The 15,640-nt window shown below is 33.8% G+C and overlaps 1 protein-coding gene across 1 annotated transcript; it reads left to right on the forward strand.

Annotated features, from left to right (window-relative positions):
* Positions 1 to 368: 368 nt before the first annotated feature.
* Positions 369 to 14,311, forward strand: HELRODRAFT_107832 (hypothetical protein; the record flags this gene model as incomplete). The annotated part of the gene is made up of 11 exons (XM_009029366.1): positions 369 to 448; positions 3,228 to 3,346; positions 4,869 to 4,897; positions 7,494 to 7,578; positions 8,052 to 8,122; positions 8,587 to 8,680; positions 8,978 to 9,112; positions 9,879 to 10,010; positions 11,068 to 11,219; positions 13,948 to 14,083; positions 14,237 to 14,311. The coding sequence occupies exons 4-11, from the start codon at positions 7,537 to 7,539 to the stop codon at positions 14,309 to 14,311; spliced, it is 837 nt and encodes a 278-aa protein (XP_009027614.1). The 5' UTR covers positions 369 to 448; positions 3,228 to 3,346; positions 4,869 to 4,897; positions 7,494 to 7,536.
* Between the last annotated feature and the right edge of the window lie 1,329 nt (positions 14,312 to 15,640).

A 15,640-nucleotide genomic window follows, 5' to 3' on the forward strand; every position in this document is an offset into this window, starting at 1 on the left:
TATTGTTATTGTTATTATTATTATTATTATTGCTTTTTATTATACTATTATTATCATTAGTAGTAGTAGTACTATTAGTAGTAGTAGTAGTAGTAGTAGTAGTAGCAGTAGCAGCAGCAAGGTGGTGGTGGTGGTAGTAGTAGTAGTAGTAGTCGTAGTAGTAGTAGCAGTAGTAATAGCAGTAGTAGTGGTAGTAGTAGTGGTAGTAGTAGTAGTAGTAGTGGTGGTAGTAGTAGTAATAGGAGTAATAATAATAGTACTAATATCACACCGTCAGGAGAAACTACAACCGCGTCTTCATCTTTTACGCAACCATCATCATCATCACCAACGTTATCATCAGCATCATCACCAACGTTATCATCAGCATCATCACCACCACCAACATCATCATCACCAACAACAACGTCACCGATTACGTCACCCTTAACAGAAGCACGACCGCCAGGTAGGTAGGAAGTTTGAAACGTGATTCATTATTATTATTATTGTTGTTATTGTTATTATTATTATTACTATTATTATTTATATATCATTTACTTTATTTTAATATTATTTATTTTATATGTATTATTTACATTTTTTATGATTTACCTTATTCATAGGAATTATTATTCTCTATAATTGTAATTTTTTTTAATGATAACGCCTTTTATTTTCTAACAAAAAATACCAAATATCAATAATAAAATAATTATAAAATCCTATTAATTTAAATATAATAATAATAATAATAATTATTATTATTATTATTTTATTATTATTAAATATATTATGATTTATTATTACACCTAATTAATGTGCCAGCACTTGTCAATCTTTGTGAGGAAGATGAACATCGGGAGAATTTTTTTTTTTTGTAAAAAAAATAAATATTAAGCGACGTCATGTGTACGTGTAATTATGAAATTAAACATCTTTGTCATTATTTATCAACCATCATCAGGGGATTCCGTTTAGTTAAGATTTACTCTTGGAATGCCCCATTATGTAACAAATTTATTGTTTGTTCATAATAAACGAATAATTAAATAAATAAATAAATAAATATATAAATAATATTCATCGACTGAGATATCCCCAACGTCATTGTCATCATCATCTTAGTCTCATATACATCATCATCATTTCACATACTCATTATCATAATTTTCGTCATCTGTTTCGTCAGTATTTATTTACCGCCATCGTCATTAGTGCGTTCGGTTTATTAACATCACCATCACCATCAATTCATAATTATCACCGTTAGCCAAAAAAGATAAACAGTTCAAAGAAAATTAATTTTTTATCATAAAAGCACGAGCTACTGAAAAATTATTCATTTCTAGGCAATCCCTCGTTGAAGTAACATCCTCCACCCTCTTGTTCAGTTTCTAATTCTTTAACGCTCGTGATTGCCAAAGTAAATTTCCCGACAATAATATTAATAAGCAATTTTTGTTAGGAAATCGAAAAATAATAGAGGCTTATAGCAACATTCGGCTGTTTGGTCCGCAAAAAGGCCGAAACTGAATACTAAATTTTAGCGAATGTTTGTCCAGTACGTACGAATCGGTGCAACTTCCTTCCTACACTCCAACTTAACTTTCTCATTTCTCGATTTTTATAAGAATAATTGTTTCTTAAATAAAAATGTTTTTTCTCTGATTTAAAATATATATTGTTGATGTTTTTGTTGTTATTGAAGTTCATGTTTTTGCTTGTTGCAAACGTTGTTGTTGTTGTTAAAGTTTTTGTTGTTGTTAAAGTTGTTAAAGTTTTTGTTGTTGTTTAATTGTTCTTACAATTCTATGTCCAATATTTCTCAGAGGTTTCCGCAGCAGCAGCAGCAACAACAACAACAATGCTTGCAAATAATTACGCGCGAATCAGCGCATCACACAGATTGAACGTTGTTGTCTTTGCATCTTCGCATTCCATTCTAATGCAGTCACTGTCACTAATCCTAACCTTCGCCATTATACCATCGCATTGTGTGGTTGTTTGTGATGTTGTTGACGTTGTTTGGTGATGGTGAAGTTGTTGGTGGTGCTGTTGTTCAATGTTCTCATGAAGATTCCAATGTTCTCATGATGTATATGTGTTACTTATACCTTCATGATGGCCACTGATGATGGGAACGACGATGTTTGAAGTAACTGCAATGATGAATGCACGTATTGATGTACTTACTGATTGTATCTGATGTGTAATTGTTTAAATTTCAGTTTCAATTACACACTTCATGTATGATACGATGGTTTACTCCTCTTATATTTGTATGACTGACTGAATATTCTTCGTGTTTGGTTCATAAAATTTATTGTTGAACTCATTGAAACTAGATTGTCAGTTGTACTAGTATGTGTGCGTATAAGCATATAAGATATAAATGTGTGTGATTGTATGTGTATGTGCGTGTATGCAATGTGTGTTGGTTCGTTTTTGTTTTTGTATGTGTACTTTTCAAATATCTATGTTTATGTCTGTATGTGTGAGTGTGTTGTGCGTTTTGTCTTGTGTGTGTGTGTGTTTGTGTGTGTGTGTGTCTGTGGGATGTTATATTTCTAAACTTGTTCTAGTTTGTCTGTGGGAGCGTGATTTAACTTCAGATAACTGCATGCAGTTGACATGTGGCATACTTGAGAAACAATGTTATTCTTGCTGATAAATAATGATGACATTTTTTATTTTATTGTAGCTATTTTTATTTTTATCATTAATTATTATTATTCTTTTTGGATAATTCATTTTATTATTAATAATTATTATATTGACCTTATAATTGTAACTATTTTACTTGCACTATTGATGATGCTTGTAACAATATTAATCCTGGAATATGGTAATGTTGAGTGAATGAGTCCCAAAATTCCCACAAGCAACAACATAAAATACAACAAAAACGACACAATCAACACAACAACTGCACAATCAACAACAACATCACAATCAACAACAACTATACAACCAACAACACAACCAACAACACAAACTACACAATCAGCAACTACATCAACACAATCACCAACACGATCAACAACAACAACTACACAATCAACACAAACAACAACACAATCAACAACACAATCATCAACACGATCAACATCAACAACTACACAAGCAACAAGCAACAACAGCAACAAGCACCTTCAACAACACCAACCACACAACATCAACAGAAATAATAAAAAAAAACCACCAATACAAACAACAAAACAACAACACCAAAACAATTTCAAAAGAGCCTGCAAATCATATCGGAATCATTGTCGGTGTGGTGGCTGCTGTCACCGCTGTCGTCATCATCATCGCCGTCGTCGTCATCGTTAGGAAAACTTCACTAAAATGTCCCCTAGATGAGGTGAGTGTTGTCATATTTTTTACATTTTTTGTAATAATATTATTAATTATGATTAATTATAATTAATAATATTAATCTTAACCGTGATAGTAGTAGTTGTGATAGTAGTAGTTGTGATAGTAGGAGTTGTAATAGTAGTAGTTGTAATAGTAGTAGTAGTAGTAGTAGTAGTAGTAGTAATAGAGTAATAGTAGTAATAGTAGTAGGTAGTAGTAAGTTGTAGTATTAGTAGTTGTAATAGTAGTAGTAGTAGCAGTAGTTGTAATAGTAGTAGTACTAGTTTTAGTAATAGTAGTTGTTGTTGTTATTGCTGTTACTGTAGTAATTATTGTTGGTGTTGTTGTTAATGTAGTAGGAGTATTAGTAGAATTAGTAGTAGAAGTTGTTGTTATTGTAGTATTATTGTAGTAGCAGTAGTAGTAGTAGCAGCAGCAGTAGTAGTTGTTGTTTTTGTTGTGGCTGTTGTAGTATTAGTACAATAAGTAGTGGTAGTAGTAGTAGTAGTAGAGGTAGAAGTAGTAGCAGCAGTAATAACGTCAGAAGTTGTAGTAGTGATATCATTTGTAATGTTTTCATTACATATATACCTAAGTTCTTCACAGCCAATATTAATATGTCTTGTTTATCGTCACTTGTGTTATCGTATTAATAACGTCATAGATGACTGCCATTACTACAACTACTGCTGCTGCTGCTACTATCGCTACTAATACTACAACTTCTACGTTTACTACTACTACTACTACCACTACTACTACTACTACTACTTCTAATAACACTTCTACTACAACTACTACTACTACTACTTCTAATAACACTTCTACTACAACTACTACTACTACTACTTCTAATAACACTTCTACTACTACTACTACTACTACTACTACATGTTTTATTCATCATCACTCAAATTATCATAAAAAACATTCAAAGTCATCATCGTCAAACGTTTTAATGTTGTACTCACTTTAGTAGCACCATCTGCTAACGTCACCATCATTATGATGATGACTTAAGGTTGTCATCACCGATAATAAAGTCTTAGTCATTGTAATAATCTCATCACATGATCATGCATATATATATATATATATATATATATATATATATATATATATCAATCTATAATCAACATATATAAATATATAACCGTTAAAAAATCAAAAAGTTAAATTGGAAGTTAACTTACGCCGAAAACGCTTTGATTTTTATCAATAATTGCATTTCTGACAGTCTTAATCCAATATATATATATATATATATATATATATATATATATATATATATATATGTAGAGAGAGAGTGAGAGAGAGAGATTGTTTTATCTTCATCTCTATGTTCTATAATGTTTTCTTTTTTAGATTTTGTTTATATGATTTTACTGAATTTTATAATTACAACAAATGTTTAAGTTTGTCATTAATAATTACATGATGAAAATCATTATCATCATCGTCGTCGTAATCATCATCAGTTTGTTTATTTATTAACCATTATTTTAATGAATTAATTAATTAAACAGAAACCTGGTTCTTCAAAAATTCAGTCAAGGTTTGTTTTTATTCTTCATATTCGATGGTGACGATGACAATGATGATGATGATGATAGTAATGGTACTGTGAAGGATTATGAGAGAGATAAGTGCTATGGTGTTTATTTCGATAATGAAGATGATGATGATGATGATAATGACAGTGATGTTGTGATGGTGACGATGACGATGATGATGGTAACAATGATGCTGTGATAGTGACGATGATGATGGTAACGACGATGATGTTGATGATGATGGTGATAATAAAGGTGCTTTAGATGACTGCTATATAATAATTGTGATGGTGATGATGATCAGGAGGATTATGTCAGTGGTGATGATGATGATGATGATAATGATTATATTATAGTGGTGGTGGTGATGATGATGATGGTGGTGGTGGGAACATTTTCTACTAGCATTATCTGCAATCCAAAAAAATATACTGATTTATATTTATAACATCTTGAGCTTTCATTATTATTATTATTACTATTATTATTATTATCATTATTATTATTATTATTATTATTATTATTATTATCCCAGTTTTCACAGTTTGGTTTTTAAAGCTGGTCATTAACGAATCCGGGGTTCAACTAGATCCTAAAGAGATTCATCCGAGGACTTTTCTTATTATGCTCGCTGTTCCTAATAATGCTGTTTTTTTTAACTTCGGTCAAAGCTGGTTTTGCCGAAATTTTTTTAAAGTTTTTTTCTAAATTTTTAGAGACTACTCCTAGTGCTCCCACTACAATTGTATTAACTTTTGCTTTCAAGTTCCACATTCTTCGTATCTCGATTTGAAGGTTTTTGTACTTGCATATCTTTTCGGTCTCTTTCTGCAAAATATGTAAATTGTCTGGAGCAGATATATCTATCAATAGGCATATTTTTTAGTTTTTATCTTGGGCAATGATATTTGGTCTGTTTGCTTCTATCTGTTATAACTGGCGTGTCCCATAAAATTTGACCATTGACATAGTTTGTTTATATTCTTCGGTTCATGTTTATAATATTCTACACATGTCTCTTATCCAACTTGTCTACATATCACCAGTGGATATAGCTTGCAACTCGATTGTGTTTTTCGGTGTATTCAGTTGGTGCTAATACAGTACATCCAGATATGACATGGCTAATGCTTTTAACATGTTTGTGACACTTTCTACAGAGACCATCAACATTTTGTTTGAGTATTCTTTTTTGAAAGTATTTCGTGTTTAATGTGCAGCAATTAGCAGACTTTCGGTTTCGACCTTAAGTCCTGAGCTGCTTAACCATTGCCATGTTTTTTTTTCAAATCTATTCCTGATTTATCTATATTGTTGAAAAATTGGCCATGTAGTTGTTTATCTTTGTACTTTTTTACATGATAATCTTCCAGACGTTCTTTAAATTCTCGTTTGCTGACATCTTTATCTATGGAATGACGATTTTTTAATATTCCTACTTTTTTAGAAATTGAATATTTTTTCATATTTTCATCATCTTTTGCAATTATTTTAACTAGTCTGTCTTGTTTCTTGAGAATGTACTTGTTGAGGTGTTTATAATTGCCTTTTCAAAAGAGTCTTCGATTCCTATTAGTCCTCTACCTCCTTCATTTTTGCCAAAATACAATCGATCAACATCGGCATTCGGATGATGTATTATTATTATTTCATTTCTTCATCCGTTGGACGGCGTAATTAATTAGCAGCAGCAGCAGTAGTAGTAGCAGTAGTAGCAGTAGTAGTAGTAGTGGTATTATTAGTAGTAGTAGTATTAGTAGTAGTAGTAGCAGTAGTAATAATAGTTATGTATGTTACATCCTGTTCGTTTGATGAGGCTCCGTTAAAAACGTCAGTTTTTTAATAATGAATATAATCGCTAAGATGTTTGCATGTGTGTGCGCGCGTGTGTGTTGTGTGTGTGTGTGTGTGTCTGATATATGTGTGTGTTTGTGTCTGATGTGTGTATATGTATGTGCGTGTGTGTTTGTGTCTGATGTGTGTGTGTGTGTGTGCGTGTGTGTGTAATGATTAAGATTATGATGGTTAATAATGATGGTGGTGATGGTTGAGAAAAGTGAAGATGGTGATGCCATTATGATGACGATGGCGATTATGATGATGATACTATATTTATGAATAATTAGGATCATAATAATAATAATAATTAGGATCAAAATAATGATAATTATTATGATCATAAAGAAAATCTTTTAATTATTTGTATTTTTTTATTATTGTTAAAGTGTTAACTGAGAAGTAGGTAATGATGATTGTACTAATGTTATTTAATAATAATAATAATTACAATATTATTATTATTAATTATTATTCTTATTTTGTCCTGGTTATGACATTAAACTGACCCTCACTGCCTTGTGAGTGTTGTTGGATCATCAAAGGCTAGGCCCACCGCTTATAACTGTGGTTGCGTAAGGAAGGGCGTCCTGCGTAAAAATTAGCCAAATAAATTACTTATGATGGAATGGCGTCGAGGAGTATTTCGGTTTCATCATAGGTAGCCAAACGGCAACCCCCGATCTCGGGGAAAATGTCGTCTAAACGTGTGTTGTATTATTATTATTATTATTATTATTATTACTAAATTGCCAAAAACAGCCGGCCGATAACCATAGCAAAGTTTGATGACATCTACAACCAGATGCAGGCTAACAGTCAGCTGCTCTTTGCCGAGGAATTTGAGGTCAATTGATTGGTTGATCGATTGGTTGGTTGATTGATTGATTGATTGAATGGTTGGTTGACTAATTAATTGGTTGGTTCATTGGTTGCTTAATTAGTGGATTGATTTATAGATTAATTGATTGGTTAATTGATTTATAGATTAATTTATTAAGGGAGTGAATGAGTGGGCTGATGAGGAAGTTGAGGATTGACTAATTATGAAATAAATTAAATGTTTTTGTTTGATGGGCTTGGATGATAGGTGAGTGAATAAAGAAGGATCGTCATGTTCACTTGAATTTTCCCTTATTCTTCATCAGTTAATAACCTATTAACTATTACGTATTTAACTCACATTTGAATAATTGCCATCAGCCATTTACAAATAAATCAATTAATTAACCAAATTAATTGATTAATTAATTATTAAATTAACTGTCCGATTAAAGGGATAATTTTATTATAAAAAATTTTTCACTGAACTCTGAGCAGTCGCTGAAGAACGTTGGTCGCAATCAGAGCAAAGACGTTGCCGGGGAAGAGGTCAACGTCCTCAAAAATAGGTCAGTAGCAAGTCTACTGCAGCTGCTGCTAGTACTACCAAAACTATTGTTAAAATGCTATTACTAATACTTTAATTTCGGTTACTGCTACTACTATTGCTTTAATTACTATTACTACTACTGGTGCTACTACTGGTGCTGCTACTACTACTGCTGATTTTCTATCAAAACTATTGTTGTACTGTTACTAAAGTAATTACTTCTACTAAGGCTTGTGCTACTAATACTATTACTATTACATTCATCATCACATCATCATCGTCACATCATATTGCATCATCAGCACATCCCATCATCGCCATAATCACATCACATCGTCATCATTACATAACGTCATCATCATTATCATCGTCATCATCACATCATTATCATCACATAGCATCATCATCGTCACATATCACCATCATCAACATCGTTATCATCACATCATCATCGTCACATCATCATCGTCATCATCACATCAGATACAGCAACATTCGACCTTACGACATCTCGCGAGTGAAGATCAGCGCCTGTTCAGGTGACAATTCCGACTACATCAACGCCAGCTGGATACCTGTATGTCATGATGATGATTATGAAGATGATGATGAGGAGGGTGGCGATGATGATGATGATGAGGAAGAGGAGGAGGATGGTAGTTTGGGGTGGTGATGAAGTAGTTGTGACGATAATGATGATGATGTGGTGGTGGTTATGATGATAATGTTGGTTATGATAAAGATAACGACGACGATAATGAAGGTGACGATTGTGATTACGTTAATTATAACAACTCTGATTATAGTGATCGTGATGATGACGATGATGATGTGATGATGATGATGACGACGGAGACAAACACCAACCTTCCAGGGCTATTTCTCACGCCGTCAGTACATAGCCACTCAGGGACCCCTGGACAGCACCCTAGACGACTTCTGGCGCATGATCTGGGAGTACAATGTCAAGGCCATTGTCATGATTACCAGACTGGTTGAGGAGGGCAAGGTTTGCTGCTTGCTACTATTGGTTCTTTCAAATGTTTGACTGGACTGTAATAGTAGTTGGTAGTAGTAGTAGTAGTAGTAGTAGTAGTATAGTAGTAGTAGTAATAGTTGGTTGGTTGTAGTAGTAGTAGTAGTAGTTGGTTGGTTGTAGTAGTAGTAGTAGTATGTTGGTTGGTTGTAGTAGTAGTAGTAGTAGTAATAGTTGGTTGGTTGTAGTAGTAGTAGTAGTAGTAGTAGTAGTAGTTGGTTGGTTGTAGTAGTAGTAGTAGTAGTAGTAGTAGCTCTAGTATTAGTGATACTTTTCTTCTTTAAAATGCGGTTTTAACGCGGAATTGTATCTAAAAGTTATTCATCACTGATTAAGAACCATGACAACTGCATCCACGCACCCTGCATGTAATTATATGAGCACCAAGCTTACAATAGTTTATAAGTTCTGCCAGAATACTCAAGATGAGAACAGCACTAAGCATGGCACTTCCACCAGAAGCCTGGCTACTCCGACACTTTCCAATCTTGTTTTGTATTTCTTCGACTCAGCAGTTTGTTTAAACGGACGAGTGTTTGTAACTGGAGGGTGTAGAATAATGATGAATAGCAGATAGCACTAACAAATGTTGCCAGTCCTTCCTTGCTTCTACCGTCCCGAATGTATCTTTCGTCTTGAAACGCACTTTCTTGAGAAATTTCCATCACTTTCGATGAAGCGCAATTTTTTACATTTATGATTAGTTAATCTTATTATGACAACATTTATTTTTATGAAGATAAAATGTTGCCAATATTGGCCAAGCGACGATGAAGTCGTGCTGTACGGCGACATCGCTGTGAAAGTGGCCAGTGTCGTAACCACCGAACACTGGGTCGTCCGGGAGATGAGTGTTTCATTGGTCAGTTGTGTGGTGTGTTGTGCTGGTATGTGGTGTTGTAGTTGTTGTGGTGGTGGCTGGTTGTCGGTGTGGTTGGTTGTCTGTCTGGTTGTCTGTCTGGTTGTCTGTCTGGTTGTCTGTCTGGTTGTCTGTCTGGTTGTCTGTCTGCGTGGTTGGTTGTCTGTCTGGTTGTGTTGTGTGATCAGCATTTTATTGCTAATCGTTTATTTTCTATCAACTTTTTTTAGGTACATCTGTAATTATTTCCTATCATCATTGTTAATCTTCATGGCGAATAAGTAGATAGATGTTGGTGTTATGGTCCTTAAGCTAGCATGAGTTGTATGATATTGTACGCTCTGCTATATATCAAAACCATATTATTATACATTTACACACATTTTTTGTTGTACCATCTCTCATTTAGTTATTCTCGCTACAATTCGTTGCTTCTTTTTGACGTCCTTGTTACTAATTCGCCTATAAATCGCTCTGATTAACATGAACTATGCCTTAAAACCGCATCGCTTTGCATTGACATATATTCATAAATTATCATAATTTATGTGAATATCTACAGCGTACATGTTTTCATCATATTATAATACATTCAGTGGCACATAATTTCGAAAGGGCTGTGGCCAAAATGTGCTTAAGAGGCGAAAATCGTTTTATTATCTTCTTCGTTAATTGTATGTTCAAATGTGTGGGAAGTTTATTTAGCTAATCCTTCAACTTTCTCGATATTTTTGGTTTTTGGTGCAAATTGAAAAAAATCAACAAATATACTAAATTGACTTTTAAGCGAACGATACGCAAAAATATCAACAGGTGCAGGTTTTTTTATAAGAATATTTAAAAGGAGGCAGAATGGCAGGTTTATCCCAACTTTGAATCAATGTAGTGGAACGAAAAAGACTTTGCACCTACAAAAATTCGCTGACACACACACAACACACACACACAACACACGCACACACAAGGGCGCGCACACACACACAAACGCAAGCAAATCTACAAACATTAAATATATACATTGATACACATTAACAGACAACTGACAAATTGACATCCATCCACTTTGTAGGGGCAGGAGTGCCGCCTGGTGAAACATTGTTTCTACACCTCCTGGCCGGATATGAAAACCCCGGAGGAGAGCCAGTCCATCATCAACTACATCCGAATGGTCAGGGGCTGTTTCTCAGTGCGGGGATCAAGCCCCCTCGTGGTTCACTGCAGGTTGGCTTGGGGGAACTTTTTTCATGAGTGATATTTTCAGGATTTTATTGAAAAAGTACCAATATGAAGTTAATTAGCTCCTAACAGGAAGTTATCTCGCTGCTTCTTGACAGCCTGCATTGTTCGCCAGGCAGCCGCGTGAATTCACGCATTTGTTTACTCGAGGTTGAATTAGAATTATGCTGTGCACCATTTTAGAAAACTTTCGTTGCCGTCATTCATTGTTCGCTGGCTGTTCTGCTGGCTAGCAAGCACTTCCTTATCAGCTAATACGATGTGTGCTGTTACGTTCGCCGTTGTTTTCGCTCTCTCTCTCTCTCTTTAAATTCCTTCTTTGACATTCGATGAAATTTGTGAAAAGAATCTTCAAATACTAGCCAGCTTATTGGCCAAAAATATTTCTGTTATGTTATGCCAATAATAATATTAATGATAATGTAAACTCTTTTATTATTCAGAGAAAACCAGTAAAATCAAAAATAATCAAAATAAAATATGTCAATAAAATTTTAAAATTAGTTAAATTTTATTAAAATAATAAAATAATATGAATAGTCATCAACGCTCGTTATCCTGAAATATGTGCCATGACGATAGCTTGTATAAAAATTGGAAACAGTTTGTCCACGCATTGTTTCCATCGCAGTACAAAGCATAAGATGACGATATTACACTATTGATTAAGTTATATCGAAAATTATCAGTCCAATTTATATCGATTAAAGACAGAATAAAAGGATTATAAAAACCTATAGGCGATATTTCAAAAGTTTTAATTAAAATATTGAAATGTTTAAAATCATCTACAAGTTATTTTTTAAATTAAGTATTTATTCATTTTATATTGTTTTGATTTCATAAAGTTTGTTTCATGGCACACGGTCAGTTCGAGTATTTCAATAGTATCTTTGTTACAGACTGCGATGTCGGGTCGGAGTGATTTGAACAGATCCGTTACTGGACGCACCAATTCTTTTTCCACGTCAATATTTCGATACCCGGCCTTGCATTTGCTTTTATGTTATCAATAATTATTGTGAGAATTTTGTTGTGGCGGTTTAAATATCTGCTCAGTGCAGAGGCGGAGCCACAATTTGATAGGACATGTTTGTTTGTTTGTACTGCATTACAAAGCAAACATGATGCTTTAGTAGATTTACTCCACCTGAAGAGGTTAGCATTAGTAGGTAGCTGTTGAATAAGATATTTTCTGGTGAATTTATAGAGGACCTCTGATAGTTTCGCAGTTGACCTGGACCATCGTGTTATCTCGGAACTATTGATATGCTCTTTTATTGACCTCACAAGAGCACCTTGGCATCGCAACAGCAATAGATGATTGAAATTCGTTTCATATTGTTGTTGTTGTAGGGCATTTATTGCTGATTTTATTCCATCATAGTTTCGCAGTTGACCTGGACCATCGTGTTATCTCGGAACTATTGATATGCTCTTTTATTGACCTCACAAGAGCACCTTGGCATCGCAACAGCAATAGATGATTGAAATTCGTTTCATATTGTTGTTGTTGTAGGGCATTTATTGCTGATTTTATTCCATCATTTTTTGGAATGAGGTCGTCAATCTTTCTGTAGGAGTTATGAGATTCATTCCACAGCAGTCTTATTTCCTCGCTGGCGTTTAGCTTGAGATACACACAGAGTTTTAATCTTAATAACTCGGCGTGGTGTTTCAGCGATTTGATGTTGAGGCCCCCAGTTTTATACGGCATCGAGATAACTTCAGCGATGCAGCTGCTTATGGGCAGAGACAGCCATTCCCTTACTGCCTCTATTATAAGGTGGTCCAGAGTGCATTCTATCCAGGTCAGCGACATATCATAGGTTCGTAATTCAAATGTTATTTGAGAGGGGATAGAACGTCTGAGAATTTCTAGCTTCCATTGAGCAGTCGTGTCCAGTTCTCCAATTTTCTGCAGCAAAATTTTGAGTTTATTACATTTATTCATTTTTCTCTGGTGTTTTTGCCTTCAAAATCGTACATAATAATAATGATGATAATAATAATAATAATGATAACAACAACAACTAGAATAATAATAATAAAAGTGAAAACATTTTTTATAAAACATGGGCGAAGATATTTGTAATGTTCGGTATGTTTGTGAGCACTAAGAAATTTAATTAATATGGAACAAAATTTTCGAGTTATATTTCCAAAACTGTAAGAAGCATATTCAGACTGTTGCTAAATTGATTTGACCAAAAAAAATTAACGGTAAATTTTAAAATTTTAAAAACTTGAGTGGAATGATCGCGGAGTTTGGAATTTCCGCGCTTTCAATTTTGCCTCGCAACGACACGACATAACGACGACTACAATCGCCTTCGTGCGGTCGAATCCTAACCGCTCTGAGTTTAAGTTCGTTCTTTCTTGCTGCATTTGCTTCAGACTTATGAACTACACGCACACTCACATTGACACACTCAGTACAGCGTATGTGAATACGCGTGAAAACTGCTCACCACACATTGGCCATTAGAGACAATACCGTCATGTCACCGAGTTTTTCTGGTCTTACGTCATTCGCATTTGGAAACGTGTTGTCAATTTCAACGCATTCGTTAAACTATTCGCTCTTCGGTTGCTACATCTTATTATTTTATTTCATTTAATTTTTCCCGTAATTTCTTGTTTTGATGTTATGGAAAGAAAATTATGACTAGATTACTATTAAAAGAGTTAATATAAATGACTAATTAACCAGTGCTGGCGTGGGCCGAACAGGCACGTTCATAGGGTTGGACACGGCATTGTACCAGCTGGAAGAAGAAGAGATGGTTGATATTTACGGGGCCGTCTACAAGATGAGACTCAACAGAGCCTTCATGGTTCAAAACGAGGTCGCTTAATATTCTCCAAACTTTTTACTGCACCTTTAATTTTAAAATTCAGAATTTTTCCGTCATTGATTTAATTTTTACTCAGAAATTTTAGTCTTTTTTTTATTTAAAAGTTATGCCGCAATAAAATTATTTTACCGTTAATGATTTCAGAAACAATACATTTACATCTATCTCGTCGTAAAGGACATGATCCAAGCCTACTTGAGGAAAAAAGAACGAGGTTAAAGGAAATATTTTAAATACTATTTATTGAATTTTATTTAAATTTGGACAAGCTTTTATTTATTTTTTCATTTAAAATAGTTGCAAAGTTATCAGACATTAAAATTAAATACTGAGTTGTTGATTGTCGGGCCTAAGCAACTTTAATCTGCCAATTGGGACAGGTTTGTTGGAGAAAGATGATGACGACGAGAAGACGAACGACCAACTGGCTGAAGTGATGGATGCCGTCTACATAAACTTCCAGGAGAACACAGACACTGTAGCGTCGTGACCAATGAATGGCAGATTATTAATTCAATTCTTTTAATAAAGATATTTTCTATTTTATATAAAACGTGATCAAAATTTTAAATATAAATTTTTCGACCCACCCCACCTAACAAACAAAGCACATCTGATTTTATCTCGTTCACCACAAGTGTCTTCTTAAACAACATCATCACCTATTTTTAATAGTTGCGTATTGACTGATTGATCGATCGATTGATTGATTGATTGATTGATTGATTGATTGATTGATTGATTGATTGATTGATTGATTGATTGATTGATCGATTGATCGATTGATCGATTGATTGCGATCGATTGATCGATTGATTGCGATCGATTGAAGAACATTTTTTTGGTGTCCATTGAAGTGCTCGATCATTAATCTACTGTGTAATTAATTAGTTTGTTAACATTAGTCCGTATATAAATTATTTAATTAATGATCTTTTAATATTTGTTTACTGTAACATTCCTTTGTTGACGCAAATTTACTTTTATTTAGCTACATATTGACGTTTTAGTCCTACTTATATTGTTAAAGTTCATTTAAATATGTTTTTCATCCGTGGAATGTTCCACAACTACTTTCACGTTCGCCTCATCAAGTTTTCAGAATTTGCGTTACGATTAGAATTCAATTAACAGCCTGGTGAATGTCGTTTTATGAGCCGTCATGTCGTCACCTTATTTATGTAACTTCCTGTTAAATTATTTTATTAGTTCTTTTTATTTGATCTACATACAAAAACGTTTTTGTTAACATTTCATGCGCTCGTGTTTTTAAAAAATACATTTATTAGTGTTGTCTTTCGTTTTAGTATTGAACGATAAAAATCCCGGTATAGATTAAAAACTTTTGAAACAGTTCAGCGCTGTACTTCAGAAGTAATGAGCTTCAGAATGGCGGGTCATCATACACTAACCATATGCCTACATTGGTAATATTCAATGTAAACACTCCATATATGTTACATGCTATATGGGACATAGCACAATTTTTCCTGCACCATGTAGATAGGGTGCTCTTAGTATCTTTGTTTCTTATAGACCGGTCAAAAC

The sequence above is a fragment of the Helobdella robusta genome (assembly GCF_000326865.2).
Source record: "Helobdella robusta unplaced genomic scaffold HELROscaffold_6, whole genome shotgun sequence".
Lineage (NCBI taxonomy): Eukaryota > Metazoa > Annelida > Clitellata > Rhynchobdellida > Glossiphoniidae > Helobdella > Helobdella robusta.